Source organism: Helicoverpa armigera, chromosome 2 (genome assembly GCF_030705265.1).
Source record: "Helicoverpa armigera isolate CAAS_96S chromosome 2, ASM3070526v1, whole genome shotgun sequence".
Taxonomy (NCBI): domain Eukaryota; kingdom Metazoa; phylum Arthropoda; class Insecta; order Lepidoptera; family Noctuidae; genus Helicoverpa; species Helicoverpa armigera.
In genome coordinates this window covers 4,967,925-4,994,070 of record NC_087121.1, presented here as the reverse complement: position 1 = coordinate 4,994,070, position 26,146 = coordinate 4,967,925, and the positions used below count along the sequence as shown (strand labels likewise).

Sequence of the window (26,146 nt, the reverse complement as noted above, 5' to 3'; positions counted from 1 at the left end):
GTATTTGCGCTTTAGATACCGACCTCCATGGAGGTATATACAATGTTGGGTTCAAGCAGGTGCTAAAAAATGCAGGTATAACACTGATGGACCATTAAAATTATCATCCAAGGTGACTGAAAAGTTTAAAAAGACAAACATCCACGAAGGTATAACGAAGTTAATTTTCCTCCTATATTGGCTGACACAGGTTTTACCATAAAAGGATGCTAGATAAAACAAAACTGGCCATGCAAAATCTTATCTGCATACACTAAAAGCTAACGCAGTCAATTGTTTCCGAACGCGTGGACAGTTAAATAATCGCGGTTCACAATTGGACTAGGTACCAACGAGGTATACATGCTGCTAGCAGGCCAGTTCACGCTCTCCCGGCGTTCGAAGCGCACACGCAGAACGTATCAGTGACAACCCTAGCTAAACCCCGCCCCGAAAATATCGATGTTGCCAGCGTATGTGATAGTATTGATAGTATTTGTGAAAGTTGCAAGTGTAATGAAAAGCTCTGAAAATGTACCAGTTTAATATGCGCGGTAAGTTTTGAGACGAAGAGACGTAAATGTTTTTGACACTCACGAATATTGGGACATTGGATTGAGACTTAAAAAGAATAGTCCTTAGGGTTGTTAGTGTATTCTGAAATCGTTGACCATGCTGGAGAATTTATTTCTGATACTGTACATAATGAACTTCCCCATTTTTACTCTTTGACAACTTTATGGAGATTCGTTGCTGATTAAACACAAGATAAACATTGTTGATGCATTTGTACCTTTTAAATCTAACATTGCGTTTACAGCTTCGTTTAACGCCTGTTTGTTTATTTCGTTTAACAAATTGAAAATTGCTGTTTTTAACTAAGTACAAATCAAACTTTGTAAACCAAATCAAGATAACAACAGGTTTGGCGCCAACGTCACATAAAATTTGTATACAAAGAGGAAATATTCTATCAAATGTTGCGCATTTTCAAGGTGATACTCGCATAATATTTTTTTTATTAAAAGCACAGAATATCTGGTTTTGCTGCAAATGCTGCGCGAGTCTCATTTGAAATTCAAATATTAAAACAACGTACAACAATTAAGTATTGAGTTGATTTATCAGCTGATTCTTGTCAAATAATGATGAACTATCACATCTTTGGGCATTGTTAAAAAGGTTTTACTATATATGGTGGTACTAATTTTATATACCTGCCTAAGATACAAAGGAATCCCAATCAATTAAATCTGTTAATATATTTAAAGCTTATGAGGTAATCTTATCTCATGTACAAAATAGAATGGATTAGCATAATCAAATAATCAATGAACCTGTGATTTAGCAGTAGATTTAACGACATTTACGTAATTATATAAACAGCTGAGATATTTGGATTGCAAGCAACCTTCATTAGGATCAGGGTCCATTCTCGTATGTCTGCTAAGTTTTGCATTTGTTTAAACGACAATATTTTTAACATAAATATGTACGGTGTCGGAATCACCAGGTCTGTATTCTACATTGATCTTCTTTAGTAAATCCACGTGAAGTGGTAATACAGAAGTTTTATCAACACACAACTAATGTCATTAGGTTTTCTATGATGATGAAAAAAAACTCAATAATGCACTTAACTTATATGGAGTCCTTTTATTTGTTAGGGTAAAAAGATGAACTAAGTAATCAGAGTGTGGTATTGGCACTAAATTACCAGATTGGGCCAGTACTTAGATCTATGCCCGTGAATTATCACCTCTTTTGTCACTTCTGGAATAGAAGATTCAGGCCACGTAAGTCGAAGAGAATCACTCAAAAGAAAGTCTGTGTCCAATTCAATTGATTTATATTCGAGTTGAAATAAGTGCCAAATGCAGTCATTTGTACGCCACATGAGTCTTGTCGTGGTGTTCGAAGTAGATTAGGCTTAGTTGAATCATATGAGAAACGACGGCTACTTTATTAATTCAGCACAATGCATAATCTTTTATCCACGTAATTAATATTAAAGTATTTTTGGCCGCTTAGTTAAAGTGTTTTATAAAAATGGGTTTGAGAGAAATCCTGCAAACAATGTGTTGGGGAAAACCAGAAAAACAGAGTATAACAAAACTTTTTATTGGTAAATAAGGGACAAATGAACTAATTTGCACCATGCTTTAGAGAGCCTTTACCCTCAGAAAGCTTGAAGAAGACGAATCAGACGGTTCGGCTCCCTCCAAAGCAAAATGTAATTTTGCAGGACTAGCTTAAAAACTGCTACGTGCTTAACTCAACTCCCACAGCAAATAAAAGTGAACTTGTAAATAATACAGTGACATTAACACAGCGTATGATTAGCGCAAGTAAGTGGAGCATGTAGGTGAGATGTCAGGCACGCGCCGTTCGTCTAACGTTGAATCACGTGGACGTTATTAATTCGTGGGCTGAGCCGGTGCGCTGAACTAGACGTTCGGACAAGTTAACAGTTGCTACTTTATTGTTGTGTCATAGTATTTTGGCCTTTTTGGTAATCTGAAGACAGCTGTAGACAGGAGATGAACTTTCTCATAACTAAAGCTTCCTTATTTTGCAGATTTGTAGAGTGTAAAGTTTGACTGTTGACTTTCAAAAAACGGAGGCAACAATGTGGTTTTTCTCTATCCAAATCCAGACTTGTCCATATTTCATTGCTCATGTGGCTTCTTATATTGGCTATATAAGCCGGCTATGTTTGGAGACTCGCCTAATCAAATCAGAGATTGGCTAACCCATGCTATCTGTATGACAATTACTTTAATAGAGTTCTGTCCCAATATAGAACTTCCTGGCTGCAAATCGGCCACATCGTTACCTACTGGCAGTTACTATGCTTATTGAATCTTTCTAAAATGTACATCTATCTGCTACGTTTATATGTTAGTTAGGGTCCCATACAAAAAGTATATCACTAGTTGCATAATGTAATGGCATAAAAATTGCATGGGCATTTATTTGATCATGATTTAGTAAAATAATGATCGATTACCGACGATTAAATAATAAACAAAAATGTAAATCCAATAGTGACCAATCCAACTTCTTTTTTATCAGGAGCTCTCCCAGACATTCCTTTTTTGTAGTGGGAAATGATACCTTTCAACATTCATTTTTGTATGTTCTCAATTTGAAACTTATGAATAATTATAACCTCCAATTCCATAAAATTTTAAAACATAACCGCTACACTATGAGGGCGCACCTGCACCTGTGCGAGTATAACGCCTCCATACAACAAGTATCAATCGTTATTAGGTTAATTGTTTACTTGCAGACTTAAACAGCCAGCATTGACGAGAGCCTAACAAGTGATGAATGAACGTGGACGTAAAGGATTGCTTGATTGACGGTCGCTATTTATTAGATTTCATAACGACATTTATGAGATTTAAGCGGGCCTAATCAAACGGATTTAATTTTATATTATGTGACATTTGCGCAAGCATTAGGATTTATCAAAGTATTAGATTTAATTATTTTAACAGATAGATAAGGACTGTTCTGGTGTAAAGAGCTGAGCTAGTTAAACAGCTTGACAAGTTCTACAAACGGACAAAATAGCAGTCATCAATTTTTTATACAGGTGCAGTTTTTTTTCTATGTCGCTCTAAAACGAAACAATTTATCCAAGGCCCTTTACCTACAAAACAAATAAACATCCCATAACTCATAACAATAACGCTTTCTCTTGTCATAGCTGTCATAATTTCCTGTTATTAAATAAAAGATCAGCTGAACATATAATGGGCGGCACATACATAATACTCATTATTAGAGCACAATGTACTGCAATTCGACCATTTATCGTTTGTGGCGTGTGAAGGATCCTGAGTTTAGTTCAACCCATTTTGCCATTATGGACTATTATCGTTAAGTGATACTTATGGAACATTATGCTTAGGTCCTCGTGGTGTTTGCACAGTTAGTTCACACAATGACTGGCTGTGCAAAGTCTGTGGGACCTCAAAGCAAACGGATATCGAATATAATGTAGTCCAACATTCGTTAGGTGTGACATTTTTTGGTGATTAGTCAGGAGTGATTCACACTGCAAATAAAAGGAGACAATGTTTTGACAATGAACAGTATTCTCTGCAATAAGGCAAATAATTTAAGACGGTGACCATATTAAGCTTTTGTTCATTCATGCTTGGGATATCACCTAATATATTAAACAAGTTCCAAAAATTCTTGAGGCAAAAATATATTTACATAGACAGTTAACGTTGGGCCTTATCCAAAATCTCATTTAGTCATACAGCGGCGGTCAGCTGACTTCACATTATAAAGGACCTCACAACAATTTTACGACGTGATTAACCTCAACATAGTTGTATTTTCACATAGACTTTACTTAATAGCCTGCACATACATATATTTGCCAAGAGACCTAGACACGCCAGTATTAGATGACGGTAAATTTTATTTTATGATGGTCCTACGGTCTGCGAATAATGCTGCAATTTTCATATTTGGTTCTAGAATTAACAGACAGCTTAAGTACCTACCAGCTCTTTTGTGTTTATATCTGTTAAGTCCTATCTAATGTTGCTTTTAAAAAGACTGCTTCAAATATTTTAAAGTGAAATTACTTAAGTCTCTCATGCTTGAGATTGGCTCAATGATGTCATTCATGACTTTGTAACATTGCAAGTAATCATGAATGGCGTTTAACTAAACCATACTCTCCACATTTTAATAATGTGACGTAGTTTCATAAAAAAGACCTTAAAGTCATCTCTTTTCATACAGCACCATAGTTACGGTAACCAGTTCAAACTAAGACTGTTTGAAAAGGGCGTAAGCGCCACGCACATGGACCAAGGTACGGACAGGGTACTTTATTAATTACCGAACACACAGTGGCAATTGAGACCGACCTTCATCAATGGACAGGTATACATTTCGTAGTATGTCAGTTACCGGCGTAAGGCACGCTTTTGAATGGCGTATATTTCTCAGTTTATAAGATGTCAGGTCATGGATCGATGACGCTTTTCGTGAACTTTAATCTTGGGCACAATAATATACAAAAAACCATGAGTCATCGCTTATGTAAAGGGCAGTAATTTGCATGTAGAAAAACTAGACACCTCTTGAATGATACAAGGAAATGATTTATCTATGTATTAAAATGTCTTAATAGATTTATGTGTGTAGGTATAAACAGCAAAATCTATTAACTGCATTCATAAACTAAACACAGACTTTGGTCAAACGCAAACCTACATCACATTTATTTGCTATCGTATTGCTAAATACGAAATTATCCTGGAATCTTCAAAAGACTCACAATATTGTGTTGTTTTGTGAACTCCAGATAATAGCGGAATTCGCCTATTTTCGCATCATTGTCAGGTAATGAGTTCCGAACTCGCTCAAGGATCTCGCATCCTCTAAAACTAAAGAAGTTCGCGTGAACCAATAAAAGAAACATCATTATCAATTCCTAGCCTTCCTTGTAGCGAGGAACATGATAAATGCGGAATGTTATTTTACGACGTTTTCCGCAATAAGTGCTGTTCCTGTGGGAGGGATAAAGACATCCGACAGTTGGCACTTACCGTGTAAAGTGACCGACCACATCCTAATGAGTGCAAGGACGAAACGTGTCCATGTTAATGCCACTATTCCCGTAATATTGCTTGAAAAAAGTAACTATTATAGTAAGGGATTTCGAAAGGGATTCTGAAACACCTAATTTACCTTCTCAGTTGTTTTTATTTATTGTTTAATCTGCGCAACATTGTGCGACATTGAATACTAGGTAGGTACGTGCAAAAAATAGAAATCCACAAACATTAAGATAAGAATAATGACATTGTTTATTTCTACGAATCCTTACAATTCATTAATCATGATATACCTACACATTAATAATGAATGTACTATCAATGCTGTGCATAATGCGCTCTCAAGTTTTGCTACTCGATAACAGATGGCGGTAGAAGCCTCGTTTTGATCCACAACGTGTTAAAAAATGTCACCTAATTTTTGTTAGCATTAAATATATAAGGTACCTATTATGCAATTTTGCCTCACTGTGCTACATAGGCCGTGAACAGTTACATCATAGAGTTCTCAGTATTCTTCAGGTAATTAAGAGCGCAGTTGCCAAGCTAATTGAATTTGACATGACACTTATGAACTCTTGTGTTTAGACACCGACCTATGAGGATTATGTTTGGATAACCCATATTTTATTAGAACCATCTTAAATACCTAATGAAAAAGGATAACAAGGCTTGGTTTACAAATGTCTATCTATAGATTGGACATATCGTTTTATACGGCTATAACGTAATGTACAAGTATACTCAAGTTAGTTCAGCGCTTCTTGTATCCATGTGCCCACTCTGTAATGACTCAGTTTTAATGAGGACTGTGCGCTTGCTACTTTTAAAATAGGATCTCTTTTAAACCATTTGTTTTCTTCGCCAGGTACCTCTACAAACGCAGAAGAAGCGCCAATCCATTAAAACGAAACACATGATGAAGTCTAAGGACACGTTAACTAAAATGCCTGCTATTAGAAAATATGTGAGGACACTGTTGTGACAATAACTAACCTTAAAACAATGACGGAAGCGGCTTCGTCTTATGAAATGCAATCACGGAACGATGAACAAAAAGATGGGAAAACTAAACCAGGGCTGTCTGCTGGGAAGATATTCTACAAGCCTGGAGTTATTGAGGAAGAGACGGATGAAACGAGCGCGTTCGATAGTTCCGTGGTTGACACCCCTATGCTGGGCATAGGGCTGAGCAGTAGTGGGTTCCTGAGGCCTCCGCAAATATACCCCTCGAGCAGTCTTCATAGGATACCTACATACAGCAGCTCCATTGGACAGAGCACGGTGTACCGACAGGATACTTGCAGGTAAAGTATTCCAAAAATCTATGAATGTCAAATATTGTATTTACCTACCACTGACACATAGCACATGTCTCCAGAGTTGGGAAGTGTCCGCTTAGAGGTGATATTTTTCTCTAGAATGTGCCGGAATATCGTTTTGCAGTACCTACCTACGTAATGGGCTTGGAGATAACACTATTTCCTTTGTCCGCATTTTTATACTGATTAACGTATTAGGGGGCCTTACGTCATATTGCGATACCTACTTATGCATTTTGGTCAGTCAACTGTTTTCGCGAAAGTCAACCATATGGTTAGTTAGGGAGAATTTAGACTTCTCTTCCATGGCATAAGGAATTTGTTCATCTATAGAGTTGATACTATAATTCAAAATGACTGTTGAATGTATCTAGGCGAAGAGCCTTATCGTTACACATTATCTAACTATTCCGTAACTAATGATCCCTGTAACAAGATGCTATAGAAAACGGTGCTAACAATTTCCTCATTTGCTTGTTATTATAATTATAATAACTTCATAAATATGAAAATGATAAGTAACCATTTAGCCTTACACTTTCAGTTCTTTGGGTCAACAGATGCATTACTTTATAAATGGTCATTAATCACTGTATATTGTCACTAATTGCAATTATTATCGTGAATGCCGCCAGCTCAGCTGTTTGTACATGTTGTACGCCGTGAATCAATCCTTGAGTCTCTGATATCTAATCGTAAAGATAATAACTTGGACTTATCAAAATAGTTTTGTACAATAAGTTATTCGCGCGTGTATTTGCGACCGTATTGTGTCATATTTTAAAACGTTTTCTAAATAATTTTCGTGTTATCCCAATGTTTAAAGTCATGGTGTTCGTGAGATATTTATAAGGTTTCAGTGTAAAATGCGTCGTCGGCGTAAACAGTGTTAGAACATTGAAGTGCTAATAAGTGTTATATTTTCTTAATAAATCACTAAAAGGTATGTTACTGTAGTTTTAAGGCAGCGGTTCCATAGACAATCGTTGATAGAAGTTTACGAGTCGACTGGATTGCAAATATAGAGCCAATCTAGGGGTAGGCGCTTATGTCATTCCATTTAAGTTCTGAAATCATTGAAATATAACAAAAAAATAAAGAGTGTTAACTTATTAAATAAGAGATCATTTACAAATGCAAAATAGACTGTAGAGAAAATTAAAGAGATGAAGTAACAATAAAGAATGATTTGTAAACATCGTTTGTAAAAATACACTTAATGCATACCTACAATAGAATTGAATGACAGCTCATTATCCAAAATTCACAGCTCTAGTAATTTATTAATAAGCTTAAGGCAAACCCTAACTTCCGGCCCTAATCTGCATGACTCAAAACAAATAAAAAGTATAAGCAATCATGAAGGACTAAACACACAAAGACACACTGTAAAATTATATAACCTCTGTGTACTTGACCTATTTGGTATTATTATCTTTCCTTGTTTTATCATACGAAGTTAATACCTTGTCTTTGCTAATTAGCCAATGTTTACCGACCATGTTGAATTGTCATATGTCACATTTGTTCGTCATTCGTAAATTGGTTACCACTATTTTACATTTTGAAAACTCATAAAGAATTTATTTGAAAATTCACTTTGGAGTTTGGCAAATCTTCATTGCAATTGTAGGAATAAATGCAGGGATTAACGTCACTCGTTAGCAGTAAGATATTGGCAACAGACCTTTTTATGTAGGTACGAAAAGTTGAATCATTCAATCTGGGTGTTTCATAAAATTTCCTGAAAACAAGTAGAAATCCATAATAGGTACCATTAGGTGCCATAGCTATGAAATAACTTAAGTACATTATATGCTGACTAATCTACACTAATATTACAAAGACATATGATTGTTTGTCTGATTGATTGATAATAATAGGCGAAACTACTGAAAAAAAATGAAAAATTATTCCACTGTTGGAAAGTTATACTCTTCCCGAGTAACAGAGGCTATATTTTATGTTACGGACAGTAGTTCCCAAGGGACGCAGGTGAAACCACGGCAAAACGTCTAGTTACATATAAATTGGTAGTGACTAATCAGACAATTAGCCGTAATAAAAGACCCAAAATGCACGATTATCTGTAAGAATAATTCGTAATCCTTCGCGCAGCATAAACAAGATAATGCCGATTCGTATAATTTTGACAAATTATTTGACATTGTTATTGATATTGCCGCGAATGAATCGCCAGGTGAAGTAATCTTTACTTATCTGTGGCAAGGCAGGATTTCTTCGAATTTTACTTACCTAATCTTAAATAAGACCTTTAAGTATGTTCATAAGTTATTTCTGATTTTCTGTTCCTTGAAATGACGTAAACATGAAGCACGCAGAATGCTTCAACGTATTTTCATGATTATTTATCTTTCGTTAGAATTGCGGGAAATGTAACTGATTTTAATTTCAATGACTTTTGACTATGTTACCATGGTTTAACAAGGTAGAGAATTTTCACAAATCGTTCATGATGATCCAATACACAATGGCTTAAGCACCTATATTGATGACGAGTTTTTCAGAAATTGCTGGTGAAACTGTAAGAAATAAGTAAATACAAATATTGTGTTATCTCTGTGTATTTCATACTCGAAGAGAAAGACAGGATTATATAATTAACAAGTGAATTATTGTTTTAATCAAAGGAATTAGCGACTTATCGGTAGCGATTAACCTACCTTTATTTCGAATTAACAGTATTACCTACCTATTATTCTTCAAATGTTGAGGCAATCAGGAAAAAGCATAGATGTACTGAATAATTCCTTCTACCTATTTTCTTTCTCGATTTTACCTTATTTTTCAATCACATGTTAATTATATACTTACTTGTAGGTGGCTAACTAATTTGAATACTTAGCGTATATAATATGACTGATTTGAATATTTTTCCTGTGTAGTAAACTAGTAAACCGAAAGACTTCTGTAGTTAAAGATTTAAAACCTTATTCAAAGAAAAACACCAGTCACTGGCTTATTTTACGTCAAAAAACCATAAACTGCCATATTGTCAACAGAAAAAGAAATAAATTAAAAATAAAACTTACTGGCATTTTGTTTTTTTTTATACCAGTTCAGCCAATGCAGAAAAAAAAAACCGAATGCATCTATTAAACCTCTTTTTATTCTGTAACCAAATAACAATAAGATATACTGTTTTGAAAAAAGGTTTTGATGAATTTTTTGAATGTTAGTCTGTAGTAACAAATTATGTTTAGCGACGCCGTTTTTAATTTCGTAGACTAATATTAAATGTTGGACCTTAAAAGAAAATGAACATGTGGTGATTCAGTAACTTATCTGTATCAATTTTGGTCACTTTCAGCGCGTCCAAGGATTTCAAATAAAGCCGTAGACAACGAAAAGCCTATGGTTGATAGGTTAATCTTCTAAAATCCAGCGAAATCTGCAAACAGTGATACGTGTCTAGATAATCTTGATTAATGACGTCTAAAAACCTTTCCATCGCTAAACTTGTAGATTTTATAATAGTTAACGTACTCAAGTCATCATCTGCTTAGTCTTTTCAACTATCTTGGTGTCGGCTTCTCGTTCTCGTCAGATACAGCCGATTATTTTACGTACAGAGACTGCCCATCTCAGCACCTCTACCCAGTTAGTCGGGCAATACTTACGATAACCCTTGGTAAGAGGTATATCAGTAACGACCGCCGAAGATGTTTAAATAGCACCCATCCACGGATCGACCGTGACAAACGTTGCTTAATCTTATGATCGATTAATCCGTGCGGGTTTGACTTATGCAGGAGCTCTCTTTGTCACTAACGTGGTACCTAACTAAATTGCAAAAATTGTGCAATAGTACGTACCTAAAAATTTTGCAAATTTCTTTTTAATATTGTATACTCTAGGCTGTCACATTGTATTGTTATCATTAATTCTAGAAAATATGTACTCCACCACAGTCTAACCGCAAGCCCAGTAAACTATTTGTTGTAGAAGCAACAGTTAAGTATTTTGGAAAATATTTTTCGCGGATTGATCCAAAGTCGAACTATTTTGGTACAGTAACTTTATTGTAAATTATTATATTTTGATTTAGTACTGGGATAATCTGTAAAAATGATCCTAGAAAATCTCTTTAGGCATTGATTATGTGTAGCTTTACTACACATAATCAATGCCTAAAGAGATTTTATAATCACAATGCTATGAAATAACTAAAATACAGACGCGTTACACACCCCCAAAATTTAAGACGCAACTGAAAATTACGACAGCTAAAACCTGGTACTTATATAAGTCTTGGAACAATAATAACACTGTTTATCAAAGAATTATTTAAACAAGAAATGAAATATAACAATCGTAAAACATAAGATTTGAGTTAATTCGATGATCTTTGTTTGAACTGAAACGTCGCTGTGGTCTGACGTTTCAACAACATTGACAGAGTAAATTGTAAGATTAATTCATAAACAGCGAATTTGAGTAGGAAGTCTAACAATAGTTGTAGATTTGTTTTTTTTTGTTTTAGTCTTGATACCAAATCCAATAAATTGGAAATATCAATTCAATAAAAAAAATATGCCTCTTTCGTTACGATTTTTGTCAGTAGGTGCTGCAATACATAGGTAATATTGAATCCTCATCTATTAAAGCTTCTTTATAATATTGTAAGCAACGTAATACCTATAATGGAATTTAATGTTAATGTCAAGCCAATAGAATACTGAAGTCTAACATTTATTATTTCTACCATAACTTCATCACATTTTTGTTATTTGCCTTTTCCATACTTTGTCATTAAGCAGTTAACGCCAAAGGAAATATAATTTTAATCGGATTGTATCAAAAGACTGGCTTAAATTAAAGACTTGAGCATAAATCTTAGATCCAAATTACAACTAAAATTAAAAACGTCACAATTACACACAAGTCTTGTTATTTAATAAGATTTACTATTATTTGGTTAGTTTAACAGTAATCAAAATGGAGTCTGGGTAAACAGCGAAAAGTGTGCCCAGTGTATTAAGTAAATATTTCGATGGTAAACGTAATAATATGACGTGTAGAGCCGTTTAATCTTTGGTTTTACCAACTTTTAGCTACACACACCCCCTGAATGATTAAGTCGTAGACAGAAGATTCGTGTAAGCCAGAAATTCTATGAATGGTCTAGCCCAGGATCATGGGTTACGCTTTAGGCTGTTTGGGAAATCTGTTTATAATAATTCTTTTGCTTCCTGTAAAAACCGGCTTACTGTGAGACGGACACGTTTACGAAGGGTCCTGTATTGTCATCTATAAAGATTCCGACTTTATATAGGTACCTGTGTTACATAACCAGTACATAAAGTAGGAGGTGAGTGCCTCGTGCTAGCAATCACTCGTATCGTTTTGATGATTGGGGCGAATAGGGTTACCTGCCTCCTTGGTCAGGTACAAATCATACTCCTGTTATCACTATAAAATACCATAATCAAGTCAATGACGAACTGCGAGAAGAAATGGTTTGCAATATTTTAATGCGATATAAGTCTCTTTGTTCGTTAAGCTTTATCGGGGTAAACACTAAATCCAAAACTAGACTAACTAACACAAATAAAATAACACATTTTTTGTCTCCTTTGCACTGCCCTGCCTTTTGGTCTTCCCTATAGCAATTTAAATTAAGGTTTCGTAACGTAGGTTGGTTTCTAAGTTCTACCCTGTTGTTGACATCAGAAGCATAGCGGAAAATTGTTGTTGTTTATTTAAATATCAAGTTAACGTCTATGACGATAACCCTAACACTTAGCTAGTGACACGCGCACGCGTACGTACAAACTATTCAAGTGCATGATTGTTGCAACCGTGTTGAAGTGAATAAATGCAGGGGTGCTAGAAAAATCTTGTAGCACGCGACGGTTAAGCGCAAACGTCTTGCTTGGTTATGAGGAACAAAAAGATGTGTCCATTTTGAATGCTTAATAGAAATTGACTGCTTTGAATAATTTTCTTATTGACAAGTTATATTTTACCTTTGCCTATGTACCCTTGATTTAAATAATGTTTTTTAATTGTCTATTTTGTCGATAAAAGTAGAAGAGATGACTTTAACGAATGCTCATCACACATTAAACTAGGTACTAAGCATAATAATTCTTACCCGATTTCACTACGATCCGAATCGTCACGCGCTCTAAATACGTAAAAAGTAAAAACCCAATTACCAACAATGACAATTACATTATAGACCACTGGCGCCACAAACAGCCAGCAACAGCCACATCCCAGGAAAAATAACCAAATGTCACCTACACAGGTGTTTATTTTAATATCACGACTAATTTGTCGTTATTTACGACTCGATAATGTGTCGTGTTGAAATGTTTGCATGGAGGCGTGGTGTGAATTAATTCTACTTAAAATCACGACGTAAACAGCAGTCATCAATGATGGCGGTGCGCAGATTTAAATTCAGAACATGGTAATTGTGATTAATTTGTGTAAATAAACATTGTTATATAAAAGAGGCTTGGCTTCTAAAAAGGTTGGGTCTATTGCAAAATATGGAGGAGGCATTTTTAGATCTATTGGATTCAGAGTACTAGATCGTAACAGTCATTAAACTTTTAATTGTCACTTGAGATTTATTGCAGCAATTACTTGGAGAAAACATCGTTTAAAGGTTATCTATACGTGTTTCTGATTTAATGGATGCATAGACTGTGACCTAATGCACTGATCAATAGTATAGGTAGATACTAATAGTAGCACAGCATCTGAAATTATGTATTATTCTTATATGGAAATATGGACGTATTGTGTATTTACACACTGTTCTAAACAATAGGGTCAGGTCTTGCAGTAGAATAGAAATTAGACAATAGACAAAGTGTTTTATTTGAATTTTGAAGTTGAAGATTCAAATGCCGATAGTCATTTCAGTATTTTCAGTCAAGTTAAAAAGTCATCTCCATTTGTAACAAGCTTTTAATCATTATTTAACAATTCCAGTAGCCTTGGATCGGAAAATGATCAACAAATTAGTGTTGGGAAAAGATGCGTATTAGCATGTTACAATTTGCGCGCTGTCAAATTAGCTATTTTAATGAAAAGGCTGGGGTGTCCGCCATCTTACTTTAGAATACAGGGCGTTGCAAAAGCAATCGTCTTTGGTTTTATGCAGCCTGCTTTTTGAACGTCACATTTATTTTTGACAAAATATATTATAATCTGCTAATACATTTTAGTGGTATTCTAATATATTAGTAGTATTATGAAATCATTAACCGTGCCATAATGCCTTAATTCAGTTGTCCCAAACATATTGGGTGTATGGCTACGTTCCGTTTTTGCTTACTACAGCGTAGGCCGTAGCGCTCGTAACCTCTAGCACCCAATACGTGATTTACATTATGTCTCATTGTCAAGTGCGATCGGTACATTAAATAAAACTTTATCTAAGATTTTGTATATTGATTAAATTATAAGATAAAGTATGGACTTGATGACTCGATCGATTAAATAATTACGAAGGTCGAGGAAATAGTTTTGAAATTATAAGTATTAGAATTTGGCGTATTTTTACAAGATCGATTTTATATGAATTCCTATGATTTATGCCTGTATGCTAAAACTGTAATGGTTTTCAGAACGATTAGACTGAGGATACAGTAAATATGTATGTAGCAAATATAATTAAAAAAAATAGATAATCTTAAAATAGTATCACAGATTACTCCCTTAGGGATAATTCAGTAAGCTCAAAAGTTTAAAAGAGCAGTATGCTCTCACTTGAACCCTCTTGCCAAAAGAAAAACATTCGTCACACACTGACTAAATATACACTCGTATTAATGTCGTCGTAATTTTCAGTTGTCAATACAATAAAATAAAAACGTGACAAAACATTACTTTTATTGTTTATTGCAATAAGATTACGTGGATTCTTGTCAACATCTACGTACTTTAATCTGTTATTATTTGAATTTTGATCGAAAACTAAGATAATGAATTTAATATACGCAAATCTATGTGTCGCTTGTGTGTACGTATGTTTGATACTCTTTTGCGCATAAATCTCCTGAATGTACTTTGACGAAATTTGCATAGCAATCAAACAAACATAGCAATCAAAAATCAGAATAACATTAATGGTATTCTTTACCCATGTGGGATATATGTAATTTCATTGCGACTCAGGTAAAGCCGCGGGCCGAAGCTAAGTAGTTTAATATTAATTTTCAGAGACAGAGAGACATTCTGAAAGTCCTTTTCGTATGCTACTTGATGCTATCGTGGTCTATCTGATTTCCAAACCAAAAACCGATTTCCTGAATATTTGATTCACGCGGTCTTGGTTAAGAAGAGAATTTAACCGTTTCTGATCATTACTGAGACATTCTGTAGGAACACTTTTGCAATTGATGAATTTTCTTTAGAGGTTAAACCTATACCACGTGACAAGATTGACAAGGCCTAAATGTACATACTTGAAACTGTTCATACGCTTCAGAACCTGACAATCTAAATCCTTTGACCGATATCGAAACTGGGTCACCAGCTGCAATGCAAAAGAAATGTTTCTTTAAACTGTAGATAGCATGAAATATTGTGAAAACCTACATAGTGAATACTGGTAATTATCTACATTGCAAGCTATTAGTAGTTGCTACAAAAATTTAAATTATAATTCAATTACCCCTAATGGAAAAAAATCACGACACTTCCAGATGCATGCATTTGGATGCAATTTTAAAACACCTTATGAAGGCGGTGCGTTTCAACAATTACCTATTTAAAGGACAATGTTCATGATTTACGTACGTTACAATAACTGATCGAAAATATTGAAGTATAATATTAAAATAAATGTCGTGGTGGCCATGCAAACGAATGACGAACAAATGGACATAAATAATTATTATTACCAGTAAATATTAACTCGTTGCCTGCGCATCTCTAATGACGCTAATAACCACAGTCAGTGGCTTGTGCTCTGTTTGGATTTCATTACTTTATGTCACAATCTCCGTAATCTTATATCATAAACTGTCACACAGTATAAAAGGAAATACGGTGACAATGATGAGCTAGTTGCAAAAGTAATCCATACGCAGGAAACGTTAGTAAAACCATTTGCCTAAAACTCATGAACCTGAAATCTTCGTAGGATTTTTAGAGCCAAGCCTCCAGTAAAGAGAGAACTCAACTATCAAAATATCATCCTGTAGGTCTGATAACGTCAACGCAGACACTAACTAAAATTTGTTTTCCGTAGCAAGCTGATAATTTCCGATATAGAATCTCGCGATACAATTATACAACGTTTAGCGCGTCGTTGTGCGGGCGGGCACGAGAGAGTCAGTCGTGACCGAGACATTATCGCGCGCGATGCTTCAGGAGGCTGCCCACTGAGGGATGGTGGCGCAGACGGTCCGCTGCCAGTGAGTCGAGCGCACGACGCCGCACCAGCCATGCACGCCGACCCCGAGTCCCCCACGTGTCGCGAGGAGTCGCAGCTGCTCCCCGACGACTGGCTCAAAGTGAAGCCCGTGCCAGCCAATGGCAACCTCTCGCCTGGCGTCTACTACCCCACAACAGGCAGCAAGAGGTTCGTCGACGCCCGTCACCCCGTGCCGTCTCCGACAGATACTATCCCGTACTGTGTCGCTTTTGTCCGTTTATTTGCGTCCTAATGTCCACTCTATGTTTAATGTCGTGATTATTAGAAACGATTTATGTTAATTAGAAAGCCTATTCTCTATGTTAGTGGGAATACATTACCGGTATTAACATTGATGAAGGTCGTAGCCGCACCGAGGCGATGCAAGTGTGAACTAGGCATTCACACTTCCAGGACTGTACCGAATAGATGGTACTAGGTTAATTACAGTGCAACGTCAATTATCAAATTATTAAAGTGGGATATTTGGTTTTAGGAGCCGATCTCACAGACATGGTGCGACAAGAAGAACAAGACGACGAGCTATTCTCAAAAACGGAGAATGCAACATTCTCAAGTCCAAGATCTCGCAGCGGCGGCTGAGGTTCCTTCAGGATATGTTCACGACGCTCGTGGACGCTCAATGGCGATGGACGCTGCTAGTATTCACACTCTCATTCATCTTATCCTGGCTCGGATTTGCATTGATCTGGTGGCTAATAGCTTTCACACACGGAGACTTAGAGCTGGACCATCTCCCACCCATGCAGGAAGGATCTAATTGGAAGCCGTGTGTGTTTAACATTTACGACTTCACCTCCTGCTTCTTGTTCAGTATTGAAACACAACACACGATCGGTTACGGTTCACGTACGACCACGGAAGAATGTCCTGAGGCGATATTCATTATGTGTCTTCAAAGTATTGTGGGTGTGATGATTCAAGCTTTCATGGTCGGTATAGTGTTCGCTAAAATGACGCGGCCCAAGCACAGGACGCAAACACTTTTGTTCTCCAAGTATGCCGTAGTGTGCCAGCGAGACGGTGAGCTGAGCTTAATGTTTAGAGTGGGCGACTTGAGGAAGTCACACATTATAGGAGCCAGTGTGCGAGCCCAGCTGATACGATCAAGAACGACAAAGGAAGGCGAAGTACTGTCTCATTACCAAACGGAGCTTGAGTTAAACGCGGATGGATGTGACAGTAATCTTTTCTTCATTTGGCCGATAACGATGGTCCATAAAATCAATGCTGACAGTCCGTTCTACGGAGTATCAGCCGCTGATGTATTGCAAGAAAGGTTCGAGATTGTGGTTATTTTGGAGGGGACAATAGAATCTACTGGTCAGACGACCCAGGCGCGCTCCAGTTACACGACTAGTGAAATAATGTGGGGACACAGGTTTGTCCCGCTGGTGACGTACAACCGTGAGCGTCAGGGGTACGAGGTGGACTACTCCAAGTTCGAGGAGACGATGCAGGTGGACACCCCGCTGTGCTCGGCGAAGGAGCTGGACGAGTTCTACGGCAGCCAGGGTGATCGTAGATCGATCGGTGAGTTCCTTTTTCGAGTTAAATCTGGCCTTAGATGTGGTGGTGGTAAATGGTTATTTGTGCCTCATGTTAACTAACAAAGCTTTTCTTTCTATCTTGACTGTAACAGGAAATTCCAAAGATTGTGCATATACAATACATACATTGTAAGTAGGCTTTATTTTAATATTTTTTAAGTCTAAAAGAATATGATTTTCTGAAGAAGTGATGTCGTTTGGGTACATTTAGGAGGTTCAATAGAATATATTAACATACATCCATTCTGTAAAACTTTCTTTCAAAAGGACTACATTAATTTCAAAGAGCTTTTCTACACACCTATAATTGTATCTGTCTCATGTTATAAATCACATTTAATTATTTGTTGATAGGTTTCTTTCTTTGTTTGGAAACATTCAAGTCGACCTACATAATGTAATTTATATTTAAACGATAATTACAATACAACATGTACATATGCTATAAATGGTGCAGATGCAAGTTTCTTGCACTTACAATATTTCCTTTACGAGAGCATTGTATGAGATATGATATTAGCAATATTATTGTTTATCTCTGGTCAACAGACAGCTCCCGTCGCTCGAGATAATGTCTAATTTATAGTTGAAAAGGATTTGTTTGTGATTGTGACACACAAAGTACGTAATTAGTTCTTTAAACCCTATTAATGTTTATTATTTTAATGCTTTCCTGTTAATGGATTCTTCCTTAGGTAAAAGTAAACAAGATATAGAGTAAAAACATTGGAAATCAATCAGCTAATGATGACATTAACATGTTTATGAAAACACATTCTGAATTATCGTAATTAATTAGTAAAAATTCTCCGAAAGCTTTCACACAAGATTCCTCAGAAATATACTTCCTATATAGCGTATGAAAAGTAAAGGATATGTATATTATGTATTATAATATCGTTAATATTTATGGCTGGTTAGTTCTCGTGATCGCTTGTGAAGCGTGTCACATATCACATACAATGGTGATATATTAGAATACTAGAAGCATAACACATAGGTAAATACCTCTTACACATATGTAATATGACTGTGTTACCTATATACTTTTGTATGTAACTTTACTTCAGGTGTGAATAAGTGATGCATTTAATATACATAGGTGGGTAAGGTCGTGTCGTGACATATCATATCGATATTTTATTTCAGCTTCATTTAATTTATACACATGAGCATTCAAAGCGTAGGATGAAAAGTTGTAGGAACTTTATTTTATTCATGTGTTAATGTAGACTTTGATCTTAAGCGATTTCCTTAAAGAAAATAATGAGTAAAGGTACTACTTATGGATAAAGTTCTAAGAAAAACCATTGGAAAATTTTAAATCAGGAAAATATGCTAAGTCGCTAAAAATAAATTTTCCTTCTGTATGGTAAAAATCGAAAGCAGTGAAAATAAGACCCTGAAATTATTTAAAAGAGTAAATGAAAATGATGTAGTTGTAGATGTACCTAATTCTGAAAAGGAAAGAAAGATCAAGGTACAGTTCTGATTCAATAGGTAACTTGTAAAGCTACCCCTAACTGGGTTTTAGAAAATATATATGATGAAAAGAATATGTTATTCACAATTTACAATAATTCCTGCGTAACCTCAACCAACAGACGTAGGTAGTTATTGTAATTAGCAACAGCAAATAAGATCACAAGTTCCTACTTAGCACTGAACGTGTGAACAGTTATTCCGAGTATCATTTACTTAAATTACTTGTTTCGTACGTGGTTCTAAACAATTGTGTTTAAACATAACACTAATAAACTTTAAATAGGTGCTATAACCCAATCATTTGCATTTTGACGTCAGTCGGAATACCTTATTGTCAATAAGCGTTCAATAGGAAGCTTTATGAGTCACGTACGTAGAGGTACATATACCTATAGATATTTATATTGAATTTGTTCATGGCATAGGATAATTTTCAAGCTAAATTGAGTTTTATATTTCACAAATAATATTATCAGCATTAGAAATTTTCACACGACGTATTTATGCCTACATCACAGCCCCATCTTTGATACGTTCGATATTCTGTAGCTCGTCTCAGATGATTGTCGAGCAATTCCATTGCCCCTCGCATAGTAATGTGACTTCTGTCAGCGCAACTGATATTTGTGTGGTCTTCAGAACTCCTTTGGTTTTCCTACACCCGTCACCTCGGCCGTTACTCGTCGGAACCATGTTATTATCAAATCTCAGCAGGATGTACCATTTTGCCAATTTGTTGCCCCTTTTTGATACAGGATACATTTGTTTTGTCGATCGATTAAGATGATTAGCTTAACGGTCATTTGGAACACTCAATTTGAATTATGGCAAGATGGCGGCCTGCATTCGTTTTGACAGAATTTTAATATTTTTTAACGGTGTTATTAGTCAGTTATTTCTTTCGTTCCATTGCACTTAGAATTTCTATGAATTAGATGCGTCGTTAAACGACTTATTATTTATCTTTTGTGTCATCGACTCTTTAGTTGGTCGTGTTTGACATCACTATGTACTCGTATAAGTAAATAAGGTAATCAATCAAGGAAATCGTCATTAATCCTTGTGGTTTGGTAAAACCGACTATAAAAATGTTTTTCACCTATAATTAGACTTATGAATCATAGTAATTTACTAATTGAATATGTGTAAAACAGCTGTGTAATATCTGTTTCTCTATTCTTCTTAATTCTAGTCATGCTTTCTCATCAACCAAATGTGTGTAACCAAAGATGTTAAGATTTTCATTGTTACTAATTTAGTGTAAGATTGTAAGTTGATGATGTACAAAGATTGATACGATACGTAGATGTCTCTGTTTGCACCTCTTATCAACAAAAACATTTACGGCTGACCTTAAAACGCATCTTACCTTGTCTGGTGTATTTTCGTACTACTTTTAAATAGGTTAAGTGTAAAATATTTACAGAATTTTTAACAGCTTTAATAGAAATATACCTTGAATTATTGGACATATTTTACAGACTAAATAATTTAGTCGCTGTTAAATATTTTACGCTTAGATTAAGTATCTGTAATATCAGCATCTAAAATGAGACTGTCAATTTCTACAAGTGCCATAGTATCATTAAGAGTAATAACTGATATTTATATTCTTCTCTCTGCTCATGACTAAAATAGTCTTAGAATCTCTACCTACTAAACATAATGTCTGCACTGTGTGTCTCTTGCACATTGAAATACAATGTTTGTATGTGTGTGTAACTGTGGGTGTGTTTGTGATGTCGCACAGAGAGCGTGGACCCGCACCTGATGCTGAAGATGCCAGATCGCGAGCCTCACGAGCCCAAAGCAGAGCACAACGACGGCGACTTTACCGTCACTCTATAATTAAGCCATAGATAAACGAATAACTGTTGTGATACATAATACACCCCGAAGACTTGACGTTAGAAAGGGACAGTCGGAATTCGAAGTACGAAAATGTTCCGCTACGCGTCGTAGCCTATTATAATCCACAATCGTCGAAATCGAGTAACGAGGTTTTATCTGAGAGTAATTTTATTATTTAGATTATATTAATATTTAAGAGTAAAGTTGAGGATATGCCTGATATAAAGTATTGTATGCAAGGACTCAATAAGTGTTATGTAAAGATCTGAATTTCAATCAAGAGCTTACGTTGGGTATTATGTATAAGTAAGAGATTATTATGTACGATAAGAGTCTAGAATCATGAAAACAAAGATCTGGTTAATAATACGGATAAGTATTTGTTTATAATGTTTTACAAGTAACCCAGTGCCACTAGTCAGCTTTAAGAGTAAATCAACAAAATTATTTGGAGCAGAATTCTTGCAGGTTGTGTTATTGTCATTTATTGAAACATTCCAGTAGTAAAAAGTGCAATTTTATTATATTTTTTTAGATGTAAGTTAATTGTAATTCCTGCTTCAATATTATGGCCTAGAATGTGATAGTTAGGGCCCTGTTACGATACAACTTTTGCGAGTAGGTAGTCTATTGTTAAAATTGTGCTAATGTCAATTATTAGGCAAGAAAAGTAAATCGTAGGCTGTCTTGTAAGAAAACTGTGCATAATTAGTGTGTATTGTAATTACATCTTTGTTCAATATACTTGTATGTAGTTGTTACAATTTAAACGCATGTTTTGTCACGTTTTGTGTTGTTTTATGTAAATATTGAATGAATAATTATTTATGTTGTGACGTTGATTTGTGTTTGATTTATGATACCTTAGAAATTCTATCATTATATGCGAACTATCTTGTTCAAACGCGGTTGAGTTAGGCACACAGGCACATGATTTAGACGTGGTAACGTGATGAAAAATATTCAGTAAATTAATATTAAAAAAACTAATTACAAACTCTCCTTTTTTCTTCTACTCTATTCTTATGCCACAATCGAAGAATATGTAAAGCCTCTTTGAAAACTGCAGTTTGGGAACTTATTATTGTGCTTTCCAAATAACATTTTGTATAAGCATTATCTACAGTCCTGTAGGATTGAAGTGTACTTCAATCTATTTAAAGGAAATCAAACAACAATTGCCAAGAGCTACAAATTACAACCAAAATTTTTAGATCCTCTAATAATCCAGTTTACTTTCGACTGACATTGATCACGCATACAATGATAGAACATCACGCCCTGAAGGTCCGCTTGTGTTTGTCCTGTCTCGTTATAAGATAATCGCCTGCTTATCGTGTTTGTTGAAATTGTTTTGTGATGTCAGAGCGCTGTGACGTCACGCTACATCCAGGTGTGGTGCACCTTGGTGTTAGAAGTGCTTCAGGTGGGTATTGAAAGTGTGCGATAAAATTGAGTCTTCCAACTGTTACTAAGAATTTTCACAATTTTATATGATGTTGGATGGATAGTATAGTAAGTCCCATCAAATAAAGGATAAATAAGTTTAAAAAGTCATGGTGTATATATTTGTCGTTTACATAGAGTAGGTACCTCTTTCTAGAATTCCTACATGTGTGATTACTAAGAAAGTAAATGAAATCACTGATTATCCGATACACACCTTCTTCTTAATTGAGTACTAATTAAGGAAAAAGAAGACGGGAAAATCGCAGACGTGAGTTGCCTGTTAATTATAGAATGTGTTCCTTGAACCTAATTATTTATAACAAACAAACTCCCGTTATCTGCCTAAGGCCCATATCCACCGTCAACATAAACACCCCATTTTCTGAAAACGATTCTTTACTTAAAATGTAACGTGAAAATTGCTTGTGAATATGTTATATTAAGAAAACTGACGTTCAAGCGATCGATCAGTTACTGCCAAACTATGTTTTAACACCAACATAATTTCAATCAAAGGGTGGGCAGGATCTACTAGTTGGCTATAATTTAACCCAAAATCCTTGGAAGGACGTTAATTCCTTGAAATGAATAAGAATTGGAAACAAATGAAGTAAGAACAATTGATTCACGAGCTCTAATTGATAATTAAAGGCTCAAATGCAAAAACCATGAATGTTACTTATAAGTACCTATAGCAAAACATCTAGGGAGAAAAATATTTTTAAACAACTTATTTTGATTAATTGATGAGCATCATCAATTATTCATTTTACCTTAGAAAAAAATGGATACAGGTAATCCGTCTTCCAATTGACTTTTAAACCTGTTTTTCTTGAACTCATGGTTCATCTGTAAATCTGCTCATGCTTCTTCTCTCCTATTTTCTCTATTGATTATAGTTCTACCAGGATCATACAAATTGATTTTGTAGCTGATTCAAAGCTAAACACCATTTTCGCAAATCTACATCCATTTTAACAATCTTGTTCCTTCTTTAATCCTTGTTCTACACTTGACTTCACCTATTCGATGATAAACATATTCCGTTCAAATCTTTAATCAAACCTCCGTATCCATTCCAGGTTACATGGCAACCAGTTCTCCCTTACCAGGTGAAGTGAATCTACGAGAATCCATCAATTCGGCAATCTTACCGCCTTTCGCTGCAAATTCCCCGCTCGTGAACATGGCAGATCGACTCGTGATGGACGCCTTACGACGAACCAGCTTGACAAGACGACCATCATCAATCAAGTATCCTCCGAACTACTTCAGCAGTCCCACTGAAGAATCTTCTTCATCCAGTGAAGAAGAAACAAAAAAGAAACGCGGCAAGAAAAAGAAAGATAAAGTTTGAATTATTTCTAAAAATAGTTGTGTATGAATTCGTATCTACTTAAGCCAAAATCGACCTAGTATTCCATGATCGATCAATCTCTGCTTATCTACAATGAGACGAGAATGTTCGATATTTTATTATGCTGTAATGCAAATGTGTTTCAGTATTATAGTGCCGATAACGGCATCAGTACCTATAGCTATATAGGAAAACAAATGTGCTAATTATAGAGTATAAGTATATATTAATATAAGTAGTACAGCGACCTCTTGGAAAAATCTAGAAATATTTCCTCCGTAGTTCCTAGGCCATATTTTGTAAAAATTGTGTACGTATATACATACGTATTTTCTAATTATTTTTATGCTTTTGTTATTATTAACAGTGTCGTTGTTAATAAATGATCTACAAAATTCAGTCATATTGGTATAAATCAATGTGAGTACAGCGCCATCTCTTATCGAGTAGCTACACTAGATTTTATTTAAACTTTTGCCAATACTGTCACGCCTACCACGCATGATCGCAATCTACAGCACTATGTAAATGCGAATGCGGTTAATAATAATTACATCAAAACCAGTGCCAATTAACAATAAGATGTGTAGAGGGGGAAATAAAACTCGTGTATTGTTTAAACTAGCAACTATATTTGTTTATTCCGATATTCTATCAGGATAAGACAAAGCATTCGGCTAATTTAAAAAACGGCAGCGCCCGCGCCGCACAAGGCCCCTGAATTCCATAACATCTCAACGTATACAATAATACTATGATTTGTTTATATCACTTTAATAATAGAGTTGTTATTGTTTTATAATAATTAAATATTATAATCAGTACATATTGCAAGCATTAGCTATAAACTAACACTTAAATTTAAATTAGCTAGTCTAATTACACAAAGAAAATGTGTCGATAACAATGTGGGCCGTGCATGGCAGTGCACAGCCAAGTTCTAAGTACTTTTGTCCGAATAATTTAAGTATTAAGTATCCAAATATATCACATATTTGTTGTACATATAACAGTACTTTGTACGATATTTTTAATGTATAAAAGCGTTAGGTAGTAAGCTACTTGTACATTCACAACTCGTTACGTAGGTAGCAAGATACAATTTCAATACTTAAGTATAATATTTTGCACTATTAACATAGTTTTTGGATTTAATCCGAAAGCACAAGCTTAAGTTCATTTAATAACATTCTCTTTGGAATTTTGTCATACAATGATAATTAAAATTATAATTAACATCATTTTAATTCAAGCAGGGGCCATCTCTGCATCAATTTTGAATTAAATTCGTCATTGGAAATATAAATATTTCTTAAAAATAGAACTTATTCTATCTCTAGTCTGACTGTCGATAGAAAAGTGAAACTCCTACATTTTCGTATTCTTACACAAACTGTGGAGACATGACTAACTAAGATTTTAAAGCTTCATGTCATTTAACTTCTATAAGTTTGGTCTCCACTCTACGTTCACTAAATTATCTAAATAAATACTTGGTCTAAATACAACCCTATCTGGTACATCGATGTTTTGATGAAGTAGACGGTTGAGTAGAAAATTGTTGTCTGTTACAAAATAAATCTGTTCCTATAATTTAACAGGACTTGGCACAAACGGTAATACTAAGTACATGTTTACAATCTTATAACAATAAGCACCTCAAAGTTACAAAACGATTAAAACTTTAACATTATTGGCACGACTTTTATTTTTTATTTTTTTCTACCCTTAAGTACGCAATTTTGAACACTGGTATTACAAAGTGAATCACAGATTATAAATATACACAATACATATAAAATTGCATTGAGAAGCACATAGCTTAGATAGATTTTACCAGTCCACTCATCAACCACTACCGAGATTTGGGTACTTTGAATTTTTTAATACAGAATTATAAAAATGTCAGACTATATTTTCTACAGTAAAGTTCGTACTATTCACCTTGTAGATGTAAGTTCTCGATGCTGTGTGTGTGGGGAGAGAAGGTGACGTGCGGCTTCCTAAGGCGCGCGGCCCCGGAGGCGACGGCTGGCGGGTTGTGTTCGCGCAGCGGGGGTCAGGCGGGCTCGGGAGCAGGTGACGTCACCAGGATGGGGATCACTGGCGGCTTCGTTATGTTGTTCTCACTTGGGGAT

The 26,146-nt window shown here is 35.3% G+C and overlaps 2 protein-coding genes across 12 annotated transcripts in view; one reads left to right on the top strand and one right to left on the bottom strand.

The window, feature by feature from the left end:
• The first annotated feature begins 358 nt into the window (after window positions 1-358).
• Window positions 359-25,701, top strand: LOC110376475 (G protein-activated inward rectifier potassium channel 3). Of its 8 annotated transcripts, none has more exons than XM_021334972.3 (4): window positions 359-533; window positions 6,442-6,880; window positions 16,792-17,849; window positions 23,734-25,701. In XM_021334972.3, the coding sequence occupies exons 2-4, from the start codon at window positions 6,579-6,581 to the stop codon at window positions 24,006-24,008; spliced, it is 1,635 nt and encodes a 544-aa protein (XP_021190647.1). In that variant the 5' UTR covers window positions 359-533; window positions 6,442-6,578; the 3' UTR covers window positions 24,009-25,701. The 8 variants fall into 8 exon arrangements, with proteins under 8 accessions (XP_021190647.1, XP_021190674.2, XP_063894257.1 ...); XM_021334999.3 differs by lacking the exon at window positions 23,734-25,701 and adding an exon at window positions 21,102-22,042; XM_064038187.1 differs by lacking the exons at window positions 359-533; window positions 6,442-6,880 and adding exons at window positions 7,613-7,838; window positions 16,253-16,511.
• Window positions 24,624-26,146, bottom strand: part of LOC110376460 (G protein-activated inward rectifier potassium channel 3) — a 43,763-nt gene continuing 42,240 nt past the window's right edge. For all 4 annotated transcript variants that reach the window (XM_021334943.3, XM_021334952.3, XM_021334960.3 and 1 more), the window contains one exon: window positions 24,624-26,146. In XM_021334943.3, coding sequence (XP_021190618.3) covers window positions 26,068-26,146 — 79 coding nt within the window. In that variant the 3' untranslated portion in view covers window positions 24,624-26,067.

Bases quoted from the DNA above. Each gene is read 5' to 3' on its own strand.
- LOC110376475 (XM_021334972.3), top strand. From the start codon at position 6,579: ATGACGGAAGCGGCTTCGTCTTATGAAATGCAATCACGGAACGATGAA. The intron at 6,881-16,791 runs GTAAAGTATTCC...ATTTGGTTTTAG, and splicing joins TACCGACAGGATACTTGCAG to GAGCCGATCTCACAGACATG. The intron at 17,850-23,733 runs GTGAGTTCCTTT...TATCCATTCCAG, and splicing joins GGGTGATCGTAGATCGATCG to GTTACATGGCAACCAGTTCT.